The sequence below is a fragment of the Mus caroli genome, chromosome 18 (assembly GCF_900094665.2).
Source record: "Mus caroli chromosome 18, CAROLI_EIJ_v1.1, whole genome shotgun sequence".
NCBI lineage: Eukaryota > Metazoa > Chordata > Mammalia > Rodentia > Muridae > Mus > Mus caroli.
Genome location: NC_034587.1, coordinates 29592148 through 29614674, shown reverse-complemented (window position 1 = coordinate 29614674; position 22527 = coordinate 29592148). Strand labels below are relative to the sequence as shown.

General features: G+C 46.7%; 1 protein-coding gene across 1 annotated transcript in view; it reads right to left on the bottom strand.

Annotated features, from left to right (window-relative positions):
• The window catches only part of Ercc3 (ERCC excision repair 3, TFIIH core complex helicase subunit), a 30484-nt gene extending 10156 nt beyond the window's left edge, over positions 1 to 20328 (bottom strand). Inside the window, exons 1-10 of the mRNA XM_021150266.2 lie at positions 20218 to 20328; positions 19804 to 20009; positions 17472 to 17708; positions 15679 to 15728; positions 14999 to 15134; positions 14689 to 14853; positions 13839 to 14043; positions 12160 to 12474; positions 6317 to 6501; positions 3180 to 3382 (exon numbers count right to left, since the gene is read on the bottom strand). Coding sequence (XP_021005925.1) covers positions 3180 to 3382; positions 6317 to 6501; positions 12160 to 12474; positions 13839 to 14043; positions 14689 to 14853; positions 14999 to 15134; positions 15679 to 15728; positions 17472 to 17708; positions 19804 to 20009; positions 20218 to 20245 — 1730 coding nt within the window. The 5' untranslated portion in view covers positions 20246 to 20328. The remainder of the gene's footprint in view (positions 1 to 3179; positions 3383 to 6316; positions 6502 to 12159; positions 12475 to 13838; positions 14044 to 14688; positions 14854 to 14998; positions 15135 to 15678; positions 15729 to 17471; positions 17709 to 19803; positions 20010 to 20217) is intronic.
• Positions 20329 to 22527: the final 2199 nt, after the last annotated feature.

Sequence of the window (22527 nt, the reverse complement as noted above, 5' to 3'; positions counted from 1 at the left end):
ATACCTCCTGGCCCTAGTGGACCCTGTTTCTTAATTATGCATACCTCCTGGCCCTGGTGGACCCTGTTTCTTAATTATGCATACCTCCTGGCCCTGGTGGACCCTGTTTCTCTTGCCAAAGCACACTGATTAAATAAGTCTGTCTCTCCTTTTCACATTCCTCACCTGTCAGGGCTACTGAAGTCTGGCCTTCTGCCCTAAATGTCCAGCTGTAAAGCCCCCGAGAGAGCCCTGCCTTGTCAGGACTATCAGAAGCCTCCACACTGAATGCTACACACCTCTTCCTCACCACCCTCGGCACAGGCTCAGCACAGGCTCACCTGCCTTAACAATTCCTTCTTCTGTTTCTTTTCTTCTGGGATTTTTCTGGTTGGTTTGATTGTGTTTGTTTTGTTTTAAGACAAGGCTTCATAGGTAGCACAGGCTGGCCTAGAAATTACAATGTAGCCAGGCTAGCCTCCCACTCAGATTCTCTTGCCTGACTTCTTGGTACCAAAACTACCCATGAGCAATCCAAGTCCTGGCACTTACTGTTTCTCAGCCTTGTTTTTTCCTGTTTCAATGCCTGTGGCTCTAGGCAGAATCTACAGCAAGCAGAATCCTTGATTTCACAAAGACAGCGAGAGCATCCAAGAAACACTGCTGCATCCCAGCCCCAGGCTGACTGCCACTGAGAACAACACTTGCAGGCATCCCTTCACCAGCCTCGCTGCTGCCCAGCACTCTCCCTCAACATCTAGTTCAACATCCTCTTGTTTTCAGCTTTCCACCAGAGGGCAAAGGCTATCTGATAACCTTGCTGACCACTTCCCCATGCAGATGGGAGCCATTTCCTTGCTTTCGGTCTGACAACACCAATGATAACTAGGAAAAGCACTGGTACTCCGGACACACCACTAAGCTGGATATTTCATTAAAAATGTAAAAGGTAGACCGCAGGTTCCCAGTTTACACCCCGAAATTGAAGACCAGGAGCCCAGGGTAGCATCCAAAGCCCGGGCCACAGCCCACTGCTGCTTCTGTTCTGTGCAGCATTGCCACTGTAGCATGCCCCTTTGCATGCCTGTGATCAAGTGTCCCATCTGTGGGAAGGCTGCACATTCAGACAGGTGGCCTTTGGTCTGCCCAGATGTCAGCAGCCTCTCCCTGGCACCACGAGAAGCCAGGACCCTGTAGACCCCTATCATTTTCTATATAGCATGCTGGGAAAATGGCTGGGAAGACATATGCATCGGAACAGGCTTTAGGAGTTCCTTTGGCAATTGCTCTGTCATCTGGAAAGCTGCTCATACAGTTGCAGGCCCCTAGGTCCTAGGGCTTCTCCTACACAGGAAATGGAATGGAAGAGTGCCAACCCTCCATGACGAGCACTAGTCCTTTGGAGAACACGTAAGACACCAGGCACAAGCACTGTCTGCAGTAAGTGGTGCAGGTCGACGTGACCAGGAGACAAAAGAGGTTCAGAGTAGCAAATCCCTTTCCTAAGGTCACACAGCTGGGAATGTGATCTGTCAAGACTACCCCTGCCGCATAGCCCATCACTCTCCTGCAAGGCAGTATAGTGAAGCACAGTCCTTTACTATGAAGATGGGAAGAACAAGACACCCGGAGTCTCTCTGTCATGTACCAGGGCTTCTGCCACAAGCTAAGAACAAAACCAGGCCCAGAGTCCACAGGATTACTTCAGATGCAAGAAAATAAAGCATGTTGGGAAGAAGGGGGACAGGGTGGGTGACAAGAAAGGGCAACTGGAGAAGGAAGGCAGGTTCCAGGGGGAAACGGAGAATTCAAAGATGGCAAACTTTCCCTCCTTCAAACCTGCCAGGTCAAGTGTCCCAACAAAACACTATTTGAGACCAGGCAACGGAGGCTCCAATGTTGTGGACAGCCCTGGGGCTAATTATATTTGACTTTAATTCCGTTCTCCTATGAGTGGCATCGAACAAGGAATGAGTCAGCACTCAGGTGATTTCCTGTAAACCTGCTTCCCACCTTAATTTGTAAAATAAAGGAGAGCTGCTGATTGGGCAGATAAAAGGGAAGGTGGAGTGGAAGGTGGGTAGAGAGAAGGAGAAAATGGAAGGAGAGGATGTAGAGGAGGAAGAGGAAGAAGAAAAGCAGAGCAGAAGCACATGGCCTGGAGAAACCGCAAGTTCTAAGGGGTCCCATTGATGTGGAAGATGGTAGTGTAGCGGTAGACCTGCCCAATCTAGGTGCACAGCATGTATTCATATGAACTGTGTTGTGTTTTCACTGCCGGGTCATATTTGGGAGGAGATTTACCGCAACACTCCAACTCAAGAAAGCGGCCGGGGAGATTTATTATAAGACAGTGTCCACAGAGAGCTCCCTGATGGAGCAGGGACATGGCTAACCCTAGCCAGGCAGAGGAGAGCCAGAGAATAATGTGCATGAAGCTAACAGGAAAAGGAAAGAAAAGACACCGGAGTTCCCATGATGTCAGTGAGAGGACTCGATGCTCACAGACACGAGTTTGGAGAATTAACACACAGGAAACCAAAGCAAGGGAAGTCTCCAGGAAAACCAAAAGCTATCCATAAAGGAAACTGTAATCACAGGCTACTGTAAGGCTGCCTGGACCACAGTGGCACCGTCAGAACCACAGCTTGGCCTGTCATCCTGTGAGGAGGAGTGGCCAGTGCAAGTGAGAAAGCAAAACATCAGTTTTACTCTTTAGCTACCAGCTAAAGAGTAAAACAAAAGCCAGTGGCCCGTTCCAGGGAACCAGGTAGGTAAACAGGTGCAGGGAGCTGTTGACTGTCACAACAGACTACGTCCTTTGGCCCAACCAAACCTGTTGTCCCTTATGCCGATTCTGTCAGGTGTTTGGTCACTGTAATGAGAAAAGCAAGTACCCCGACACTAGCCTCTCTGCCTCCACCCACTTTCCCTGGGCCATAAGTCTGGCCTCAGCTCCACCCGCTCTCACTTAGCCTGAAATGTTGACTGCGTGGCCTTTGCAGTCAGTGCAGGGTAGCCAGGCTCCTCTGGTGTACATCTTCTAGCCTCTGACCCTGCCTCTTTACTTCTCTGCCTCACAAGTTCCTGGGACGAGGGCAGGGAACAGAGCGCGTTAGATCCCAGGGAGTGTCTGAGAGTGCACAGACAGGCAGGCCCTTGGCAGACTTGACGGGAAGGGATGAGAAGGTACCGCTTACTTGTTCAGCCGAATGGCATATTCCTTCAAGGCAAATACGTTGTCAGCAAAGACAATAATCTTGTCATTCCTCCTTTCATGAAACTTGATCAGAAACTGGCAGGCTCTGAATTTGTTGGGATTCATGGTGTACAACAGGATCCGTTTCTTTGTTTTGATTGCCACATACTCTCGGTAGAACTCGGGAGACATCGGGCACCAAACCTGAGATGCATCAAGAATAGGGAATAGGGATCACGTTACAAAACAAAACATCACAGCATTAAGGACTTTTGATGCTCTTTCATTTAGCAGAATTAGCTTAGGAAAAAAAATTCAAGTGTCAGCGTAATGGCTCAACAAGCAGAGGTGCTTCCGTCTGCAAAAGGTCTACTGCCCCGAGTTTGATCCTTGGTCTCCAAAAGGTAGTAAGAGAGAAACAATTCCCAGAGGTTGTCCTCACCCTTCACAGGCACACACAGGAAGAAGGCGAGAGAAGGAAATTAAAGAAACACAAACGTCCTGCTAGGAAAAGAAGACAAACTACCCTTATTACACATAAGGATCCCATAATTCTACCAGAAAACATCTATGAATAACCAACAACCTCAGCAAAGTGGCAGGACACAGAATCAACTTGCAAAAATCAACAGCTGCTCTGCACACCACCAACATACAGAGAGAGACGGTGGACAGACACACTCCCATCACCACAGATTCAAAGACAAACAGTACCTAAGGAGAAACCTCACCAGGGAGGTGAAAGACCTACACAAAGAGAGCTTTAGATCACTGAAGGATGAGGTCAAGGAAGACAGTGAAAACGGGAAGACCATCCTGTGCTCATGAGCTGAGAGAATTAATGTTGTAAAAATGGCCATTTCTACCAAAAGCAATGAACAGAGTCAATGTAATCCCAATTAAAATCCCCACAACATTTCTTCAAAAAAAGATAGCCTATGTTTCTTTCATATAGAACCAGAAGAGACCCCAGATAGCCCAAATAATCCTAAGCAAAAAGAGCAGTGCTGAAGAACTCACCATCCCAGACTTCAAGACACATCACAGCAATAGTAATAAAGACAGTATGGTACCGGCACCGAAGCAGACATGCAGACCAATGTAACAAAACCAAAGAAAAGAAGGCACAACTACAGCCATCTCATATTAGATGAAGATGCCAAAAACATGTTGGAGGAAAAATAACATCTTCAATAAACAGTGCTGGGGAAATCGATGTCCACATGCAGAAGAATGAAATTAGACCTGCATCCACCACCGTGCACGGAACTTAACTCCAAAAGGACCAAAGGCCTAAGCGTGAAACCTGAAACACAGGCAGCGCACCACAGGACAGTCGGCTAGGAAAGGACTTTCCCAGTAAGACTCCATTTGCCTAAAACTTAGGTCCAACAATGGACAAGGGGGTCTTCATAAAACTAAAGAGCTTCTGACGGGCTGAGAAGTCATCAGTGGAGTGAGGAGGAGGACTCTGCAGTGGGAGAGAATTTTTGAAAGCTCTACATGAGAGACGGTTACTATCCAGAGTTGTATACAAACCTAAAAAGAGGCCGTAAATTTTAGAGGGAGAAGCATGGAGTAGAGGGATTAGAAGGGTTCAGAGAAAAAGAGGGAAAAAATGATATAGTTATATTTTAATTAAAAATAAAGTAGTGGCTGGAGAGATGGTTCAGCAGTTAAGACCACTTACTGCTCTTCCAGAGGTCCTGAGTTTGATCTCCAGCACCCACATGGCAGCTAACTACTGTCTAACTTCAGTCCCAGGGAATCCAGCGTTCCCTTTTGGCCTCCAAGAGCACTGCATGCATGTGATATAAGACACACATACAGACAGCCACTCATAGACACAAAGTAGTTTAAAAATGAAAAATTAATACTCCATATTGAAGTGGAACTAACTTAACAATGATTTTTAAATGGTAATAATTTTGATCGAGCTGCTAGAGTGAGAAACCAGCAACCCCTCCACTTAGGCCACACCACCACACACAGACCAGTACTGCTCCAGTACTCCTCTTCTTGGAGGGCTAGCAGCACATCGGACTCTCCAGGAAGTGCAAAGTCCTCTGCTACCATGTTCCCCTGCATGCAGCGTCTATGTTCCCATGCAAGCAGCATCTATGTTACCAGGCAGCATCCTGGTGCTAGGAGCTCTCATTCCTCCCTGTTCCCTGAACCCCAACCCTCACCCACAAATAATACTCTAATAAATGTGTCTGTTAATTTGTTTGTGTGTGTGCAGGAGATGAACCTAGAGTCTCTCTTACACATGCTAGGTTAGAGTTTTTGTCACTAAACAAGTAACAAAACACTTATAAAATACACTTTAAATATAAGATTAAATATTATAATTATTATAAATAAAATAATACCTGTCAATATTAAAGCTTTCCATTGCTATGCATCAAACTGGGGATCATCGTATGACAGATTCAATGGAATCTTTGAATAATTCAAAGGAATGAACTACACCTACATGCATGATCAAGAAAATTCTGCAGGGCTGGCAGGATGGCCCAGTGGGTAGGGCGACTGACAGGTATAACACAAGTTCCATACCAGTGACTACCCTATGGGGCAGAAGAGGAAAGAAGGGAAGTGCTGTCAAGCAATGAGCAGCAACACTGTACTGCTAACAGACACACTCATCTCAACCAGACACCCACTTCCCAGAGGCCACGCCACTCTAGCTACTGAGTGGCGGTCATTTTAAAGCACTAAGATGGATTGTTTTGTCCTTCTTTCAGGCTTATCTTTGACGGTGGATTTTAACACATACCTGTACAGGCATCCACTAAACAACAGTATTAGAAAAATGTGTTCTAAGAAATAACACCATAAAGACCAATTTCTTCTGGGACTTTGGCACTGGAATTAGCCTAAGTGGATGCTCTGAGAGGCTACAGCAGCAATCCTTCAGGGTGAGTGAGGGTGGGCAGCAGGGAGTCATGGTCTGTATGGGCTTGCTGCCTTAACCACAAGACAGAGGCAGAGAATTCCAGTGCAGTCTGCTATGAAGTGTGGCTCATCTACCAGGGTGACTACTGTACTACGCCACAGTCGCTTAGACTGAGTCGGTCCTGACCTGCTTGTCTGCCCAGGAGCCCTTACTTCACATCCCACCCAGGGAGCAAATACCTCAGCACACTGGACTTTAGCGATGTACCCATTGTTCTGCAGCTCCATCCAGTTGGCTTCATAGAGCTTGGGCCCAATCAGGAAATTTAAGTCAACAATTTTGTCATCTTCCCGGACAAGCGTTGCAGTCAAACCAAGCTTACAGTGTGCCTGCACAATAGTCAGCACCCGCCGGAACATCTTGGCTGCAAGAAGACAAGAAATGTTCACATCATCACCTTCTACACTGAGAAGGGGCCACGCAGCCTGCAACTTGGCACTGGTCTGCAGTACCATATGGTAGCCTTGCTACTAGAGAGCTGAAATCTGGTTCCAGAGAAGAACAAGGCAAGAATATTTCACCATGGCTTTTAAACCTGTTCAAAAGACAGAAAGAATAAAGGACAAATGACCTCCGGGAGTTCCAAGCTCACAAATACCAGCACTTGTCAACATGTCAAGAGTCCAAGCACCAGGAGCAAATATGACTTGACTCCAAGCCACACAAATCACTCAGGCTGAAGCCTATGCACAGGTCACAGCTAAGGAAGCTGGGATGAGGGGACAGAGAGCCCAGCTCTGCTCTGCTCTGCTCTGCTTCCTACCATGGCCACTCAAAGTGGAGAGCAAATAGCCGGTGGCAATGACAAAGCTCAGCCTCCAGTCTGACTAAGCATGCTGTGAACCTGTTCCCCCCCAAAGTCACCAGTTAAACAGGCATGGTGGCACAGGCCTTTAATCTCAGCACTCTGGAAGCAGAAGCAGGGAAGACAGCTCAGGGCAAGCCTGCTCTATAGTTAGTGCCAGTTCAGTCAGGACTACGGAGTGAGCCCCCTGTCATTACTTTCTTTCATCAAGAGCCACCTTTCATTTTCTTCCTTTGCTTTGATTGTTATAATTCCTGATTATCAAATAAACACATAGACGAGATACAACCTTTGAAAACTCTTGTGTGGGCATGTAATGTGTGTGCTTGTGTGTGTGAATGTAGGCACCCGCATGCTCAGCATCGGCCCTCACCATGTTTGGGGCAGGGTCCTTTGGAGGTGCAAGGTTGCACAGGCCAGGTTACATGAGCAGCAACATGCAGGCTTATGCTGTCATCCCCACCTTCCCACAGGAGTGCTAAGGTGACAGATGGCACCCTAGCAAGCCAGCTTATGTGTGGCCTAGGGACTTGAACTGGTCCTCCAACTGTAGGTTTCCATTGCCACAGCTTTAAAGATCTGCAACACTTTGGAAGGTTAATAGGCTTTGAGTTGGGGGACTAGTGTGATGGCTCAGCAGGCAAAGATACTTGCTGCCAAGCCTGATGACCTGAATTCAAAGTTTGTGATCCATGCGGTCGAAGAGAACCAACTCCTGCTGACCTCCACACTCCTGACATGGCATGCACATGCCCTCCCTGAAAATAAGTAAATATAAAAGCTTCAAGCATTCTGGAGACAGCCAGCGCCATGCCCACCCTGCAGGGAGCTCTACTGCTCTACTTCTCAGTAACACCTGGCTTGCCTGCCTTTCCAAATGTGGGAGAAAGGTCTGAGGCATGGAGCAGTGGGTGCAGCTCAGAGGAAGAGCACACACTTCACAGGCATGAAACCCTGGCTTCAGTCTTCACCACCCCTCTCTTACACACGAGTTGTGCTTATCTTAGAATTAAAGATGAGGCCAGTGATACGTGAAAAAGAAACCCAATGAGAAGATGAAAGTCCAGAATATTCCAAAAGACAAATCAAACCCCAGAGCCATAGAGCAACAGCACAGTCGCACTCGGAGTAAACGGCTAACTTTAAATTTCACACACACTGACGCTTAACAACTTAGAAACTTACAACATCTGCCAATACAACAATAACTATACCAAACACAAAACAAGGTACAAGCAAATGAAAAGTTAATGTCAAGGTTATCTCTGAGCAAAGACTGCTGGCCCAGAAGGGCAACACCGGAGGATCCCAGGTTTCCCTTAGTAAGAGGAGCATCAGAAGCCCAGGCAACAAGAACAACACATCGTGGGCATGGGAGACAGATCAGAGATCAGGGACAAAGTAGGATCCAGTCACTTCTGCATTCCCTTAGTCCACTTCCGACAGTGACCACGACTGTCCCAGCTAAGGGAAGATGCTGTGCAGAGGACAGCTTCAGTCACATAGGGAGCACTAAGCATCCCACAAGTCTCGCAGCCGTCACCCCTCTGTCACTGGCAACACTCTTCCTGGAGGAGACCATTACGCTGACTTCTGAAGTCAAAGAAAAGTCTGCCTTCTCCTTGACTTCGCAGAAATGGAGGTATGTGCTCACTCTGAGTGGAGCTCGAATCACTGTTACATAAAGCAAAGTCTAAAGTCCATTTGGGATGACTCAATTGTACCTCTGTATCTCTAATGTCAATCACAGTGCATAAACTTAAAAGGTGCTCAATAAATTCTTGTTAAAACAGTAGTAGACCTAGCAAAGCACCTTCCACATAGGAAGAATTAATATACATGAGTGCTACAATATCAGTTTCTTTTTTGAGACTGGGGTGGGGGAGTGTCTCATGTAGCTCAGGCTGGACTAGAACTCTCTGTGTAGCCAAGGATGACCTGGAACTCCTGATCCTCCCACCTCATTCCAGGCTTATAGATGTGTGCCACCATGACTTGTTTCTGTGATGCTGGGGATGAAACGCAGAGGTCCATTAGGCAAGCTAACTGAGCTATCTCTCCAGTTCATTACAACACAAATGTATTAATAAAAGCCCCAACAGGGTTCTTTTGAAAAGACCTGTAAAAGGAAACAGCAATATCTATCTTTTGAGATCTCAGAGATGTAGCACACTCCTGGATCCAATGTAGTAAATGTCAGATGTCAGGCAATTAACTACTTTGCTGTCATCTCTACTTAAGAGCAGCTCTTGGAGCTGGATTGTCAGTCATTAGGGCTTACAGTGTGATTAATTCATCCTCTGTTGTCATAACAAAATGCACATTAAAATCCAAGATCAGAGAGCCCCACCTGTGTGGGCTTTTGTAAGCCTCACAGAGGAAGGCAGCACACATGCTGAAAAGTCCCATGGACTCTGGAAGCCAATCTTGCTCTTTATAGCTACTGGCTCTTGTAGGCGCTACTTGGCATCCCAGAGCAGAACTAATCCCTTCTGTGGTGATATACATGGCCAAAACCTTTGTCTTAAACACTCCACCATTTCTCAGAAATGCCTCCAAAATATGAACTCTTAGGCAACACACTCAAGCCAGAGCAGAGGTCTGAACTCAGATCTCGGTTTCAGTTTTAGACCCAGGAAGGTTGTGAACCAGACCAGGGAGTGAAGACCACACTATGAGCTCTATCCTTATCGCCTGAACAGCAGCATCACTCTCAGCCTTCCCAAGCTTCACCACAGAACAATCTGAAATTCATTTACAGGATGTGACTTTCTACACCAGCAGCTTTAATCCTGGCAGACCTGATATCTATACTCTTTAAAGTTGAGTTTCTAAATTATCACAAAATAAAAGTAACACTACAGAAAAGGGGATCAGTTCTATGAATTTTAATACACGTATAGATTTGTATGTCTACATCAAAATCAGGACATAGATCAATCCACCACTCCCTCAAAACTGCCTAAAGCTGTCCTTTAGTGTGTCCTTGGGTGCTGGCCAGCTCACCAGCATGCTGTCTTCTTGAGAATGTCAAATAAGTCTGACCATGTTTCTTTCAGCCCCATGCCCTGAAACTCAAGCTATGGAGCGCTCGCTCCTCTTTACTGCCAAGCTGTGTTAGGTGTGCCACTGTCTGCCTAGCTTAACATCCCCAGGGGACCACTGAATTAAGAAAATTATGAATAGAGTAGCTATTGAAAAACTTGTGTATATTTGTGTATATTTTTAAATAAATGTTTTCACCTCCTAAGATGGCCAGGATTGGGACATCATACTGTGATTTTATAGTGAATGTCAATATGTCCTACGGAGCAACCATCACTCGGCAAACTGTTCTAGAACCTCCTCTGGACTAGTAATGCCGGTATTCCATTTTAGCCACTCTATATGGGATAGATGTGGCATCTTGTGTTTTAATAGCCATGTCTCTGATGGCTAATGATGCTTAGCACTCTTCAAATGCTGACATAGCACGTGTCTAGCCTCGCTAATGTCTGTTCATTTGCGCATTTCCTAACGTCCTGGCCATTGCCTGAATTCATCTGACGTATGTCTAAAGTCTGACAGACTCCATGCTGTTTCCAGAGCTTCCCCATTTCAAAGAAGATCCTACTGCCCCTCCTGCACGCAAACCAAAGCCTTCGCCTCATCCTAGATCTCAGCTTTCTTCCTGATCTCACATCTAACCTGTTCATAGTTCTGTAGTCTGTCCAATCAGGCTGTCTTCATCTTACTGTGTCCTCCCTGGGCCAAGCCTCTTCTTGGGTCTCCCTCCATTGCTCCCAAAGTGCTCAGCAGCTAGAGTGATCTCTATTGCAATTCAGCTCAGGTTACTGCCTGTGTCTGTCCTTTATGCAGATGGCTTCTCACTCAGAGGCTGGAGAGTATAAGTCAAATCTCCACCATGCCTATGAGGTCTCCACGATGCTGACACCTGCAGCAGTGCTGGTCTTGACTGCTCTCTCAGAACTCTGCTATGGATACTTGGCTGCCTTGAGTTGTCTGAGCATGCCAAGTTCTTTGTCACCACAGGGCCATTACCATGACGTTTTCCCTCCTCAAAGACATCCCATTTCTACCTGACCTTCTATGTACACCCCGGGTAGCACCTGCAGTTATCCTCAGACATCTATAGACCCAGGAAGAGCTCTCAGACAAGAAGACCCAAACAGTAAGCCCATACTCGATGTCTGAATGCTCTCTGTAAAAACCCCCTCTAAAGTGGAAGAATCTCTGCCTTAGAGCCTCCTTAGTTTCTCTTTTCCAGGAAGAGCTGCCTAATTTGGCATGCTGACTCATACCTAATAGTCACAGTTACTCAGGAGGCTGAGGGGGAGGGACCATGTCAGCTTAGGAGTCTGATACCAGCCCTGGCAACACAATAAAATCACATCCCTCAAAATCAAAAAAACAGGACAACGTACCACCACCAGCAGAACCCAAAGAGAACCATTTGCTTAGACCACTATGCATCAGTAAAAGGAGCGCATCACTGATGAATGTTAGGACAGAGACAATCTGCTACACAAAGTGAAAGATGACAGACACAGAAAATACTGTATTACTTCCTTTACATGAAAACTCCCAGAAAGAGTACATCTACAGAGTCAGAAAGCAGCCCATGGTTAAATGTAGAAGAAGATAAGGACTGACTACAAATAGAAATGAAAGAGCTATTCTAAAACTAGATCATGGTGAGGGTTGTAAATCTCTAGGAATTTATTAAAACCTGCTAGGTTATACTCTTCTAAGGGGTGACTTTTGTGGCAGATAAATTATATCACTAAGGCTGTTTTTTAAAAAAGATATGCCTGCAATTAGAGAAGTGGGACTTATGTACTGACAACTCATACGTTAGCCTTCATTTAAATAAAACACAACATATCACCTGGGGTTACGCAGTGTTCTTGGCTCGCTTTCACAGGACCATAAAAACGGGTTAAGAGTTAAGTTTCAAGAATTAGAAGATGTAGGAAGGAAGAAAATATCATTCTCTAGAAGATAAGACCACATCTTAAGCTGGGCTTTCCACTGCTCCACAGACACAGCGAGTTGCCCAGTGACTGCAAGTGAGACCTACCTCACACTTCCATCCCATCATGCTTAATGATTTCAAAGCCTTGCTAGCCAGTGGGAGGAATGTTCAGAGCCGCCTGCGACCTACCAGGTAGAAGTCAGCTTTAATCCACACAGCACGGTCGGCCTCTGCCTCCTTACCTGGAATGGTGTGCACCTCGTCAAGGATCATGAGGCCCCACTCCTGGGTTTTGAGCCACTCCATGACTCTCTCAGCTTCCCAGGACCTTTTGGTGGTGTGGCCCAGCATAGAGTAAGTGCTAATGGCAATGGAGCAGCCAATGGGCTTGTCCTTGGCATCTGAGGTGAAGCGGCAGATCTGGCTGTCATCGATGGTTGACCACATCTTAAACTGGGCTTTCCACTGCTCCACAGACACAGCCGAGTTGCCCAGGACAAGACAGCGCTTTCTGACAGTGCATGCGGCAGTCACGCCGACCAGGGACTTCCCAGCACCTACAAGCAAGCAGAGGGTCTTGCTACCCAAAAGCAGGCTGAAACACAGGTTAGGGATGTACAGAATGGCTCAACTGCACAAGAATGTGGACAAAGGTCACACACTGGTCCTCACACCCAGAGTGTGAAGCACTTACTGCCTCAGGCTCTTTCTTTATAAAGAAATGACCCACCTGGCACGTGTTCATGAGCTTAGTAGAAGCAGACACGACTGCAGCCTCTTATGGGCATCTTACTTAAAATGGTGACATGTCAGAACCAACAATGAGCAAGATATTCCTGCTAGCATCATTTTAAAGAAGGCTGCAGCAAGGAGCCTTTTGCCCATGGTCACTTGTGCCCAGCATACACTCCAGGCAAGTGGCAGCTTCTAACTGACAGAGCAATCAAGGCTCAGGCATGCACAGAGTGTGCATGCGCCTGGCAAAGTTAGAGAAGAAGATAAAACGCCTGCAGTTTCTTACTCTCCTATCACCTTCTACTTGAAGGTTGAGGTGAAGACAGTCAAACTGCTCAACAGTAACTCTGCCTTTACTCTGCCTTGAAGCTTTATGAAGCGAGCTCAAGGCAGAGGCCATCCCTGCAAACTCTTCTGGAGTGGTGTTCCCAGATGAACCTGGCTAGACCTGACACCACTTAGAACTGTGAAGTGTGACAGAAGTAAGTGTGGGAGTGTATGCATGTACGTGCCCTTTGTCTGTGTGTGTGTGTGTGTGTGTGTGTGCGCGCGCACGCACGTCCTATCTTTCCTCAGTCTTGCCATCTAGAGTCTCCACACCACATTCACCCTTGTTGCAGCTGAGGTCAGAGGAAGCATCTCGCTCTGTGCCCAGCAGCTCCCCAGCAGCACTGCTGGCCTCATACACTGTGCTGCGGTTCTCCGATGCCTGCATCAGCAGGAAGACTCTTCCTAAGCACCTTAGCAGAGCTATCACAGTCATTCTCTACCCAGGCTGAGTAAGATCTGACACCCACAGGCTCCAGACCAGTGGGTCTCAACCCCTGGGTCTCAACCCCTTTTAAGATTGGATGTCCCTTTCACAGGGGTCACATAAAGTCATTCTGAATATCATATTTACAATTCATAACAATAGCAAAATCACAGTTATGAAATAGCAACGAAATACGTTTATGGGTGGGAGTCGTCACAACATAAGGAACTGTATGAAAGGGTCCCCGCATTAGCAACATTGAGGGTCACTGGCCTAGACCAAGAGCTTCACAAAGCAAGTACTTCAACAAGCATCAGGCAACTGCCAAAGGAGGAAGTGACCTCGGCCACTTAAGCCAAAGTGCTACACAGGGAACCACACTGAGCAGGGAGGAGACAGCTGGCAGACAAAGATGGAGCCTTCTTCACTTACCACAGGGAAGAACAATGACTCCTGAGCGTGCTCGTCCGTTCCCAAACATCTTCCGCAGGCTCTTCTCCTGATAGGGTCTGAGTACGGCTGTGGGCTTCAGGTCAATGTTGATGTCAGGGTTGAGAGTGTCATTCCGGAAGTCATACTCTGCCAGCAGAGGGTACTCTAAGCAGATGCAGCGCTTCTGCAGCTCCTCGATCATTTCCTAGGAGCCAGCAGGGAGTATGTGTGACGATCTCAACTCCAGAGTGTCCGAGACAACATTCAAAAGGGCCACATGATCGAAACCTGGACTTTTATCTGGATGTATACAATTTCAGACCTTGCTTGCTAACAACTAGGTTAGCACAGAAAGGCAGCACAAACTAGTAACCCAGTCAAAATCAATGTTTTGTTTGGTTAGTTGATTTTTTTCCTGTTGTTTTGGTTTTTGTGAGTCAAGTCCCATCGATTCCAGGCCAACCTTAAGTTCTGTCTAGTGGAGGATGACGGTCAACTGCTGATCCCTCCTCCCCTCCACCTTTCAGGCTGTGACACATACTACCGAACCTAGTTTATGTGGTACTAGGGACTGAACCCAGGGACTTACAGATACTAAGAAAGTTATTCTACCAGCAGATCCGGTATTCCTGGTCTCCTCAAAATGAGCTTTAATCTGAACCAAAATGCATCTTATGGAGAGCAGCTTCCTAGGCCACGGAAGGACTCTCAGCCCATAACTCCCACCAGGAGAATGCCATGGCTTATACTGGTAAGAACCAAAACAGAAACATACAGGGTCCCTTTCTTTACCTCACAGTAGAGGGTGCTGACACAAGGCAAGACTGGTGACCAGGAAGCAGTCACTAACCTGCTTAACTTCAAAGGACACTGTCTGTGTCTCCTCCTCCTCCTCCTCATCCTTGTCCATTTGCTCATAAAAATCAAACAAGTCTTTGGGGATGTCAGACTTGGCCTGTGCATCTACCCCCTGCGAAGTAGAAGGCCCACCACTGCCTTCCGCCGTCTTAGAAATCTGTGAGAGAAAGGCAGGAGTCCAGACTCTGCACCTTGTTGTTACCAACCATGAACTGAAGCTGTGAGGGGACAGGCAGTGCTGGGGTTCAGGAAAACTGAGGTCCTAAGTTCCCAGCCCCCAGGAAACCCAGGAGCTCACGCACAGCAGATTTGCTTGTAAAAGTCTCTGTGATGAGTTCGGTGGCCTCGCCCTCAGCGTTCCTCAAGCGACATTCCCGGATCACTGGGTCTTGAAGAAGATGCTGGATGACATCGGGGTGGGAACTTTCAACAAAGTACCTACAAGCAGGAGAGGGAGGGAGTCCCTGCTGGCCAGCACTTCATTTCCAGAACATCCTGCAACTGTAACTCAGTTGGGTGATCTGAAAATTACAGCCTCGTAATGACTCTCCCCACACCTTTGTCAAATCAGAGAGAGGAGCTATGGGCAAAGCTCTAACAGGCTGAGGGTCAGAGGAGAGCCGCATTCTGAAGTTAAATCGGCATGTCAGCAGCAGGAGTGAAAATGCCCTTCCTTGTGAACTCTCCTAAACCTATGTTTGCACCCGAGAAAGGAGCAGAGTTAAACTCAAAAGGTCAGAAATGCTCACAGCTTGAGTGTGCTCGCTGCGATTTAACGCTCTTCTTTAAAGCATCTATATGTAAAAAGGAAAAACCCTACTGCCTGTGTGCAGGTAGTCATCACTGCAAACTTCCAGACGCTGGATTGTCAGCTGGAGGGCCTCCTTCTCCTTCCGCTGTCCCCTCAACTCCCCATCTTTGCCTCAGGCACGCTGTGAGCCCTCCCTCCCGGCTGGCAGCTGGCACAGAGGGCAGTGCTCACCTGTTGTGTTTGAGGACCAGCTTGACCTTCCCATAGCTGACAGTGCACAGCTGTAAGCAGAGGAACACCAAGAGGCAGGTTATGTCAGCACTCAGAGCATGCTACTCCACCAGGCTCAGCACCCGGCCAAGAGACCCGTGTACTTTCGGAAAACATCAGCCACAGCCACAGCCGCCTCAAGGGGGCTTTTGTCCGTTGACCTCCATGTTTTTGGGACAAACCCATCCTTTGCCTAATTCATATGCCTAGCTTTTCATTTACAAACCACTGTTTACAACCTCTTCTGTGTTTTCCGTTTTCCTTTCCCCTGCATGGCCACAGCCCCCATCCCGAACTGGAAGCCCATTCTGCTTCCCCAGAGCTAATACAGATCCCAGAAGTCACTAGGCACAGTGAGTACTGGCAGGACCTGCTACACACGGTAAGTTCGAATACCATAAATGTTTAGACCTTCACACCAATGTTCTCCATTTCCACAACCTAAAGAATGTCATCTTTTCTTCATTGTATTGGCAAGTGAACTCAAGACCATGAAGCTATATCCCGAACCACCAACATCTCTATTTTTAAGTTTTGAGACAAGTTAGAAATTAACCTTACAATCCTCCTCCCTAGACATCTGGGACTAAGGGGCACATGCCACCTTGCCAGCACAGTGTAAGCCTCTGAGTGACAGGGAATAGAGTTTAAGTCCCCAATCTGCTGGAAGGGAGCAGGTCGTTTGTGTGTTTGCCATAACTTGCTACTGAGAGCACAAGAGCATTGCCCCAGCACTACTGCTGTCCTTTAGACCATGTAGACAAAAGGCCAGACCTAGCCCTGGTGCTTTCTTCGTAAGCATCCTTCTGCATCACAGATCAGAGAACTCTGTGGTGCTCCCAGGCTTCTGCTCATGGCACACTCTTCTGCTTCCAGACTGAAATCTAATGTGAAGTCCTTTCAGATTAGCCAATACTAACAAAAACTGTTCTCCTATCTTCTGTGAATAATATACACCTATATTCAACTGCTGTTCCCATGAAACCCTCTTCAGGTCAACATTTCAAATTTTGTCTTACCCTATTACACTTAATTTACCATGGATCTTAAGTATTTACCTTATATGGAGCTCACTTCCAGTAACAGCTAACCACCAAAAAAAACTCCACAACAAAAGCTTATGTTCTCAGAGTTCTAACTACTCAGGATCAATGGACCAGGACCAGTTAATTCAGGCTGTGGTAAGGTCTCCTTCTCTCTACACAGTCCCATAAAGAAGGGACTTATGACAACTGTATAATTCCTAATAAAGACAAGCACCTTCTGAATTGGGAGACATTTATGACCTCATTTAGTCTTACTGACATACGGGTACATTGGGGTTAGGATTCTGATATGTAAATGCAGTCTATAGTTCCATCAATCCAGAGCTGGACTCTCAAGTAATCCTGGCCATAGTGGACCTGAACTTCCACTCCCATGGCTTGGAGCAACCCACAAAACACATGATCTCAGCCTGAACCATGCCTGGATCTAAAGTGACAGCAGCTAGGCAAGAAGCTATTTTGCTATCAAAGGAAACACAAATCAGACATTTTCAATGACAACATATAGTACGCACCTGAGCACATCCCTGCCACATTATTACAATAGTTAAGAGTTGCAAGTAAGCCGGGCGTGGTGGCGCACGCCTTTAATCCCAGCACTCGGGAGGCAGAGGCAGGTGGATTTCTGAGTTCGAGGCCAGCCTGGTCTACAAAGTGAGACCCTGTCTCGAAAAAACAAAAAAAAAAAAAGAGTTGCAAGTAACTCACCTTAATAAACTGGATAATTCCATCAGGAACTCCAGTCTTGCTGAGCTTTCTGAGGTACTCAGTAATGTCACTGGTTTGCAGCCCAACACTGACCGCTGCATAGAGGGAGTAGGCGGTTAGCTTGTATTCATGTACATGAGTAGGCCGGCACACTGGCTCTGCAATTGCCACCAGGAAGTCTTGGGCATATTTGTAAACTGGAGAGAAGGCTTCCAAGAAAATGTGGCCATCAGGAGCCTAAAAGTCATCAAGGGAACACAACAGGCAAGAATATCAATGAGCTGCAGAGACTATGTCACAGGATTTCTGATCACACTGTGAACCTGAGATTGTGTTACTTACTAAAAAAAAAAAAAAAAAAAAAAAAAAAAAAAAAAAAAGAAAGAAAGAAAGAAAGAAAGAAAACACCTTCTCCTAGTTGTATGGCTCAGCCTTCAGCACACACCTTTAATCCCTCTGGCCAGAATACAGGCATGCCTTTAGTTCACACCTTTAATCCGAAACAATAGAGGTAAAGTTAGTTTGCAGAAGGAAGTACCCATGTTTGAAAGTGATGTTTAATTGAGTGGCAGAAAAAGTGACAAATCAGAGAGACTTGATAGGAAAGGATACGCCCAACTCTCAAAGATGAGAGAGGAAAGGGAAGCTACTCAAGGGAGAAACAGGCAGTACAGGAGAAGAGAGTCCAGTACAGCATACAGCGGGGTTCATGGAGAGCAGTACAGTAGAGAGTGGAGCAGCACAAAGAGGGAGAAGGAGGCAGTTTTACTGGGACAGTTATAGAGAGAGTGCAAGCTAGACACAGTGAGGTCAGAACAAGTTAGAGAATGAGAAGGAGCCAGAAGATTAGAAGAGACTCCTAAAGTTAGTATGAGGCCAAGCAGAGCAATTCAGGAAAAGCCAAGAGAGAAGCCAGATTGAAGCAGTCAGCTTGAAGAAGAGTCTGAGCCAGAACAGCTAAGTTAAACTAGCCAGTCAGAGCTCACAAAGAACTAGAAAGGGTGAGCTTATTCAGCTTCAAGTCTCAGAGGAGGGAAAACATTCCAGGCCTAGGTTAGATTACACAGAGACTAGAAGCTTCCAGGACTAGGCCTAGGCTAGCAGACAGGCGCAGTAAGCCTCCAGACGACAATTACGTCAGGTGAATAAAGGTGACTCTTACACCACTAGACTGCCACATGACTATCAAAAAGGGTGAGTGTCCAATGCAAAGGATACTCTTGCAATCAATCCTTCAGGAGACTGCAGGGACCCTGTTCCTATAATTAGATAGAGAAGAGCAGGCAGAAAAGTTTCCCAATGTTCCATATATGGAAATCTTCCAACCTACTAGTCTCAAAAGGCCTTTTGGCTAGAATGCAAATTGAATACAGAACATGATGTATTTTAAGCCAAACAAACTTAACTACCAAAACATATCTACCATTAATTTGAAAAGAACCTAAGAGATGGATCAGTGGTTAAGAGCACTGGCTGCTCCTGCAGAATACACAGGTTCCATTCCCAGCACCCACATCAGACAGCTCATAACAGCCTGTCATTCCAGTTTTGGGGGATCTTACACCCTCTTCGGGCCTCCTCTGGAAACAAGTACACATACATACATATAAAATGTTAAAAATCTTTTTTAAGAAGTGTAAATAAATTGTTATCTAAAACAACTATTTAGTGGTTGGGGAGCTACCTTAGTGTATAAAGTGCTCGCACGCATGAGGACCTCAGTTGCGATCTCCAGCACTTAAGTATAAAACCAGGAATGCATGCCTACAACCACAGAGCTGAGATGGCTGGAGATAGGTTGGGGGGCGGGGGGGGGGGCAGTCAGATTAAGTTGGGGTGGGAGGTGGGGGGCATCCCTGGCCAGTAAGTTTAGCCAAAACAGGGAGCTGGGCAGATATGTGAAGAGTGACTGGGAAAAGCATCTCACGTCAGTCTCTGGGTTCTGTAAACAATCCCTGCACATCTCTCTGCACAGGGTATGCACATATACCGCACAAACAGATAAATGTCACTTACTGACTGTATGTGGGGTGTGTGCATGTATGTGAGTGCATGCATGTCACCGCTCTAAAGTGACTTGCCAGAGTCGGGTCTCTCCTCCTCCTATGACAGCAAGAGCCTTTACCTCCTGAGTTATCTGGTTTGTCATCATATGGGGAGCTGGGATGAAATGGAGAACACCAGAACACACCAGCTACTTCAGTGTGCCCCATGACAACCGTCTCTCCCGGCTGCTTCCGAAAGGGCAGCATTTCTCACGTTTGAATTTTGGAGGTGTAAGAATGTCCAAGATTTAGCTGCCACGCAGGCTTTTTTTTTTGGCCATGCTTACCACCCAGAGGGGCCTGGAGGTATGGTCACCCTTTAGTGGCATCTGCTGTCTGTAGTCCTTTGCTCCATACTCATCCACTTTGGTGCTGGACTCGTCCACCTGTTTCCCAGCGGCGGAGGGCACCGCCTCCTGAGACTCGTTCCCAGGAACGTCGTCTTCGTCTTCCTCTTCCTCTTCATACTGCCTCTTCTTGGATTTCTTTTTGTCTGCGTCCGAAGACACAGAAGTGAGCCCAGCAGGATTCTAGGGTCCCTTCTTCACCACCCAAGGAGACTTCTGGAAAGAACTCCTAAACCAGCTCCACCCGCGTACCGGCGTCCGGCAAACGCCTCTCACCCGGCTAAGTTCCACATCTCCCGGACCCAACGGGCCGGAGAAAACCCTACGACAATGACAGTTACAAGTAGTGCTTACCGCGGTCCACTCGATCTCTTTTGCCCATAATAGCTCTAGAAGCAGACAGGCCAGCACACCGCACCACCTCCGCTCCGCAGGAGTTACTTTCTAATGAACTTCCGGTACATACCGGAAATATAGCACCAGACTATCGGAAGTCCCGCCTCTGAAATCTTAAACCGGAAGAGCAGAACCACAGGGTCGACCGAAGGCGAACTGCGCCCGCCTGGAGTGTTTACTTTCTGCTCTACGATTTGTTTGGAACTTTACGTAGTTTTAGGAGCCTTGAGCTTATTTGCCGTATAAATCAGGCGGGACAGAGATCTGCTTCCACCTACCGAGTGCTGAGATTCACCATGCCCTGCCTTCGCTCCGTTTTTGTTTATTTTTGTTTTGGTTTTTGAGGCCACTACTTAAATCGCTAAGGAAGGTCTGACCTGGGTGGTTCCCTCAGGCTCCCGGGAGCTGGGATTACAGGCGTGTTCCACCACGCCGGGTTTCTGGAAACGAAATTCCCAACGAGAGAGGTGGGAAATACACATCGTTCTGACGTAAATAGAAATGGGCAGTGTCATCCTGACCCAGGCTGGGGATGTGGCTCATTTGGTAGAATTTTTGCCTGTCAGGAACCAAAGAGTAATCTTGGTGTCTCACCAAGGATAGCATGAAGAGTACCTCAGAAGAGTGTAGCAGAACCCAAAGGGACTAAGACTACATCAGAACAGGCAGTTGATGTAGTTTTTAATTTGTTAGTGTCTTTTCCCCATTGGCTAGGGTCACACCTCACAGCCTTCCAGATGTTTGGTTTGTTGTGGGTTTTTTGTTTGTGTTTTCTTTTTCTGAGACAGGGTTTTTCTCTGTATCTCGTTCTGTAGATCAGGCTGACCTCGAACTTGAGATCCGCCTGCCTCTGCCTCTCGAGGGCTGGGCTAAAAGGTGTGCGCCACCACGCCCCTCCCTGCTGTTGTCCAATTTTAAAAGAAGGCAAAGGAAAGAGAGTCAGCTGCTTTGAGCCTTCAAGTTCTGGACAGCTGGCTGCGAGTGTGTGTGTGTGTACATGTGCAAAACAATTTTTCCCCTCATATCTAGCAGGTTCTAGCCACAGAACAACATAAACCAAGTGTGGTAGATCATGTCTAATTGCATCACCTGAAATCAAGAAATGTTACACGTTTTCAAAAAAAAAAAAAACCAAAAACAAAAACAGTAGTAGAGTGATCTTGGAATAGGCCTAAGTAAAAGAAAAGAAGATAGTTTCATTCTGTGTTTATTTTAATGAGAAATGGATAGGATTTGCCAGCTGGGATAATATGGGGTTTGGGGAGGAAGAAAGAGTAACACCCAAGATTTTTGGTTTCAGCAACTCATAAAATGATGTACCTTAGGCAGAGTTCATATGTGGAGCAAATCGGATGTAACTGGCAGTTACAAAGCCTGCTTGCTGTTCTATAATAAAATGTCCCAGGTGGCATGATTTAAACAGCAAAACTTAGATAAGGAATTAGAAGGGAAGAGAAAGGGGCCAGAAAGAGGCAGAAGGGAAGACAATAACACGTATGCCATATGTATGAAAAGGTTATGACGACACCCTTTCCACTAACAAAAAAAGCAGATAAGCAATATAAAATTGGATTTTTTTTTTAAGAGCTGGGAAGATAACTTAGTGGGTTAATGTACTTGCTGCACAAACGTGAAGACTTAATTTTGGGTCCCTTGAGCCCACACAAGCCAAGCAGGCATGGCCTTACACAGCTGTGATCCCAGCACTGAGGGGCAGAGAAGAATCCTTGAGGCTCACTGACCAGCCAGTCTAAGCCATGAGCTCTAGACTTAAGAAATCCTGTTGCAAAACTAGTAAGGTGAAGTGGGTGGGGCTGGGGATATGGCTCGGTGAGAAACACTTGCCACAGAGGTGAAAGAACTAGAGTTTAAAGCCGAAAACACCCATGTAAAAGCCAGGGCTGGGCTGGGGCCAGAGCGATAGCTCAGTACCTAAGAGCACCCGTTGCTCTTTAAGAAGTGGCTGCTTGGCTTCCCAGCTCCCACAAATAAATTCAGTTCTATGGGATCCAACACTTTCTTCTGACCTTTACAGGCATCAGTTACACATGGGGGACATGCATTCAGCAAAACACTCAACTCACATAAGTAAGTCTTAACAAGAATTAAAAAACAAAAACCACAAGGTCCCTGGAGCAAGCCAAATCAATGGGCTCTGGATTCAAATGAGAAATCCTGCCTCAATATAGGTGGAGAGCAAATGAAAAAGGCACGTGGACACACACCAAAATAAATGAGGAAAACGATAAGACAACCGACATCACCCTC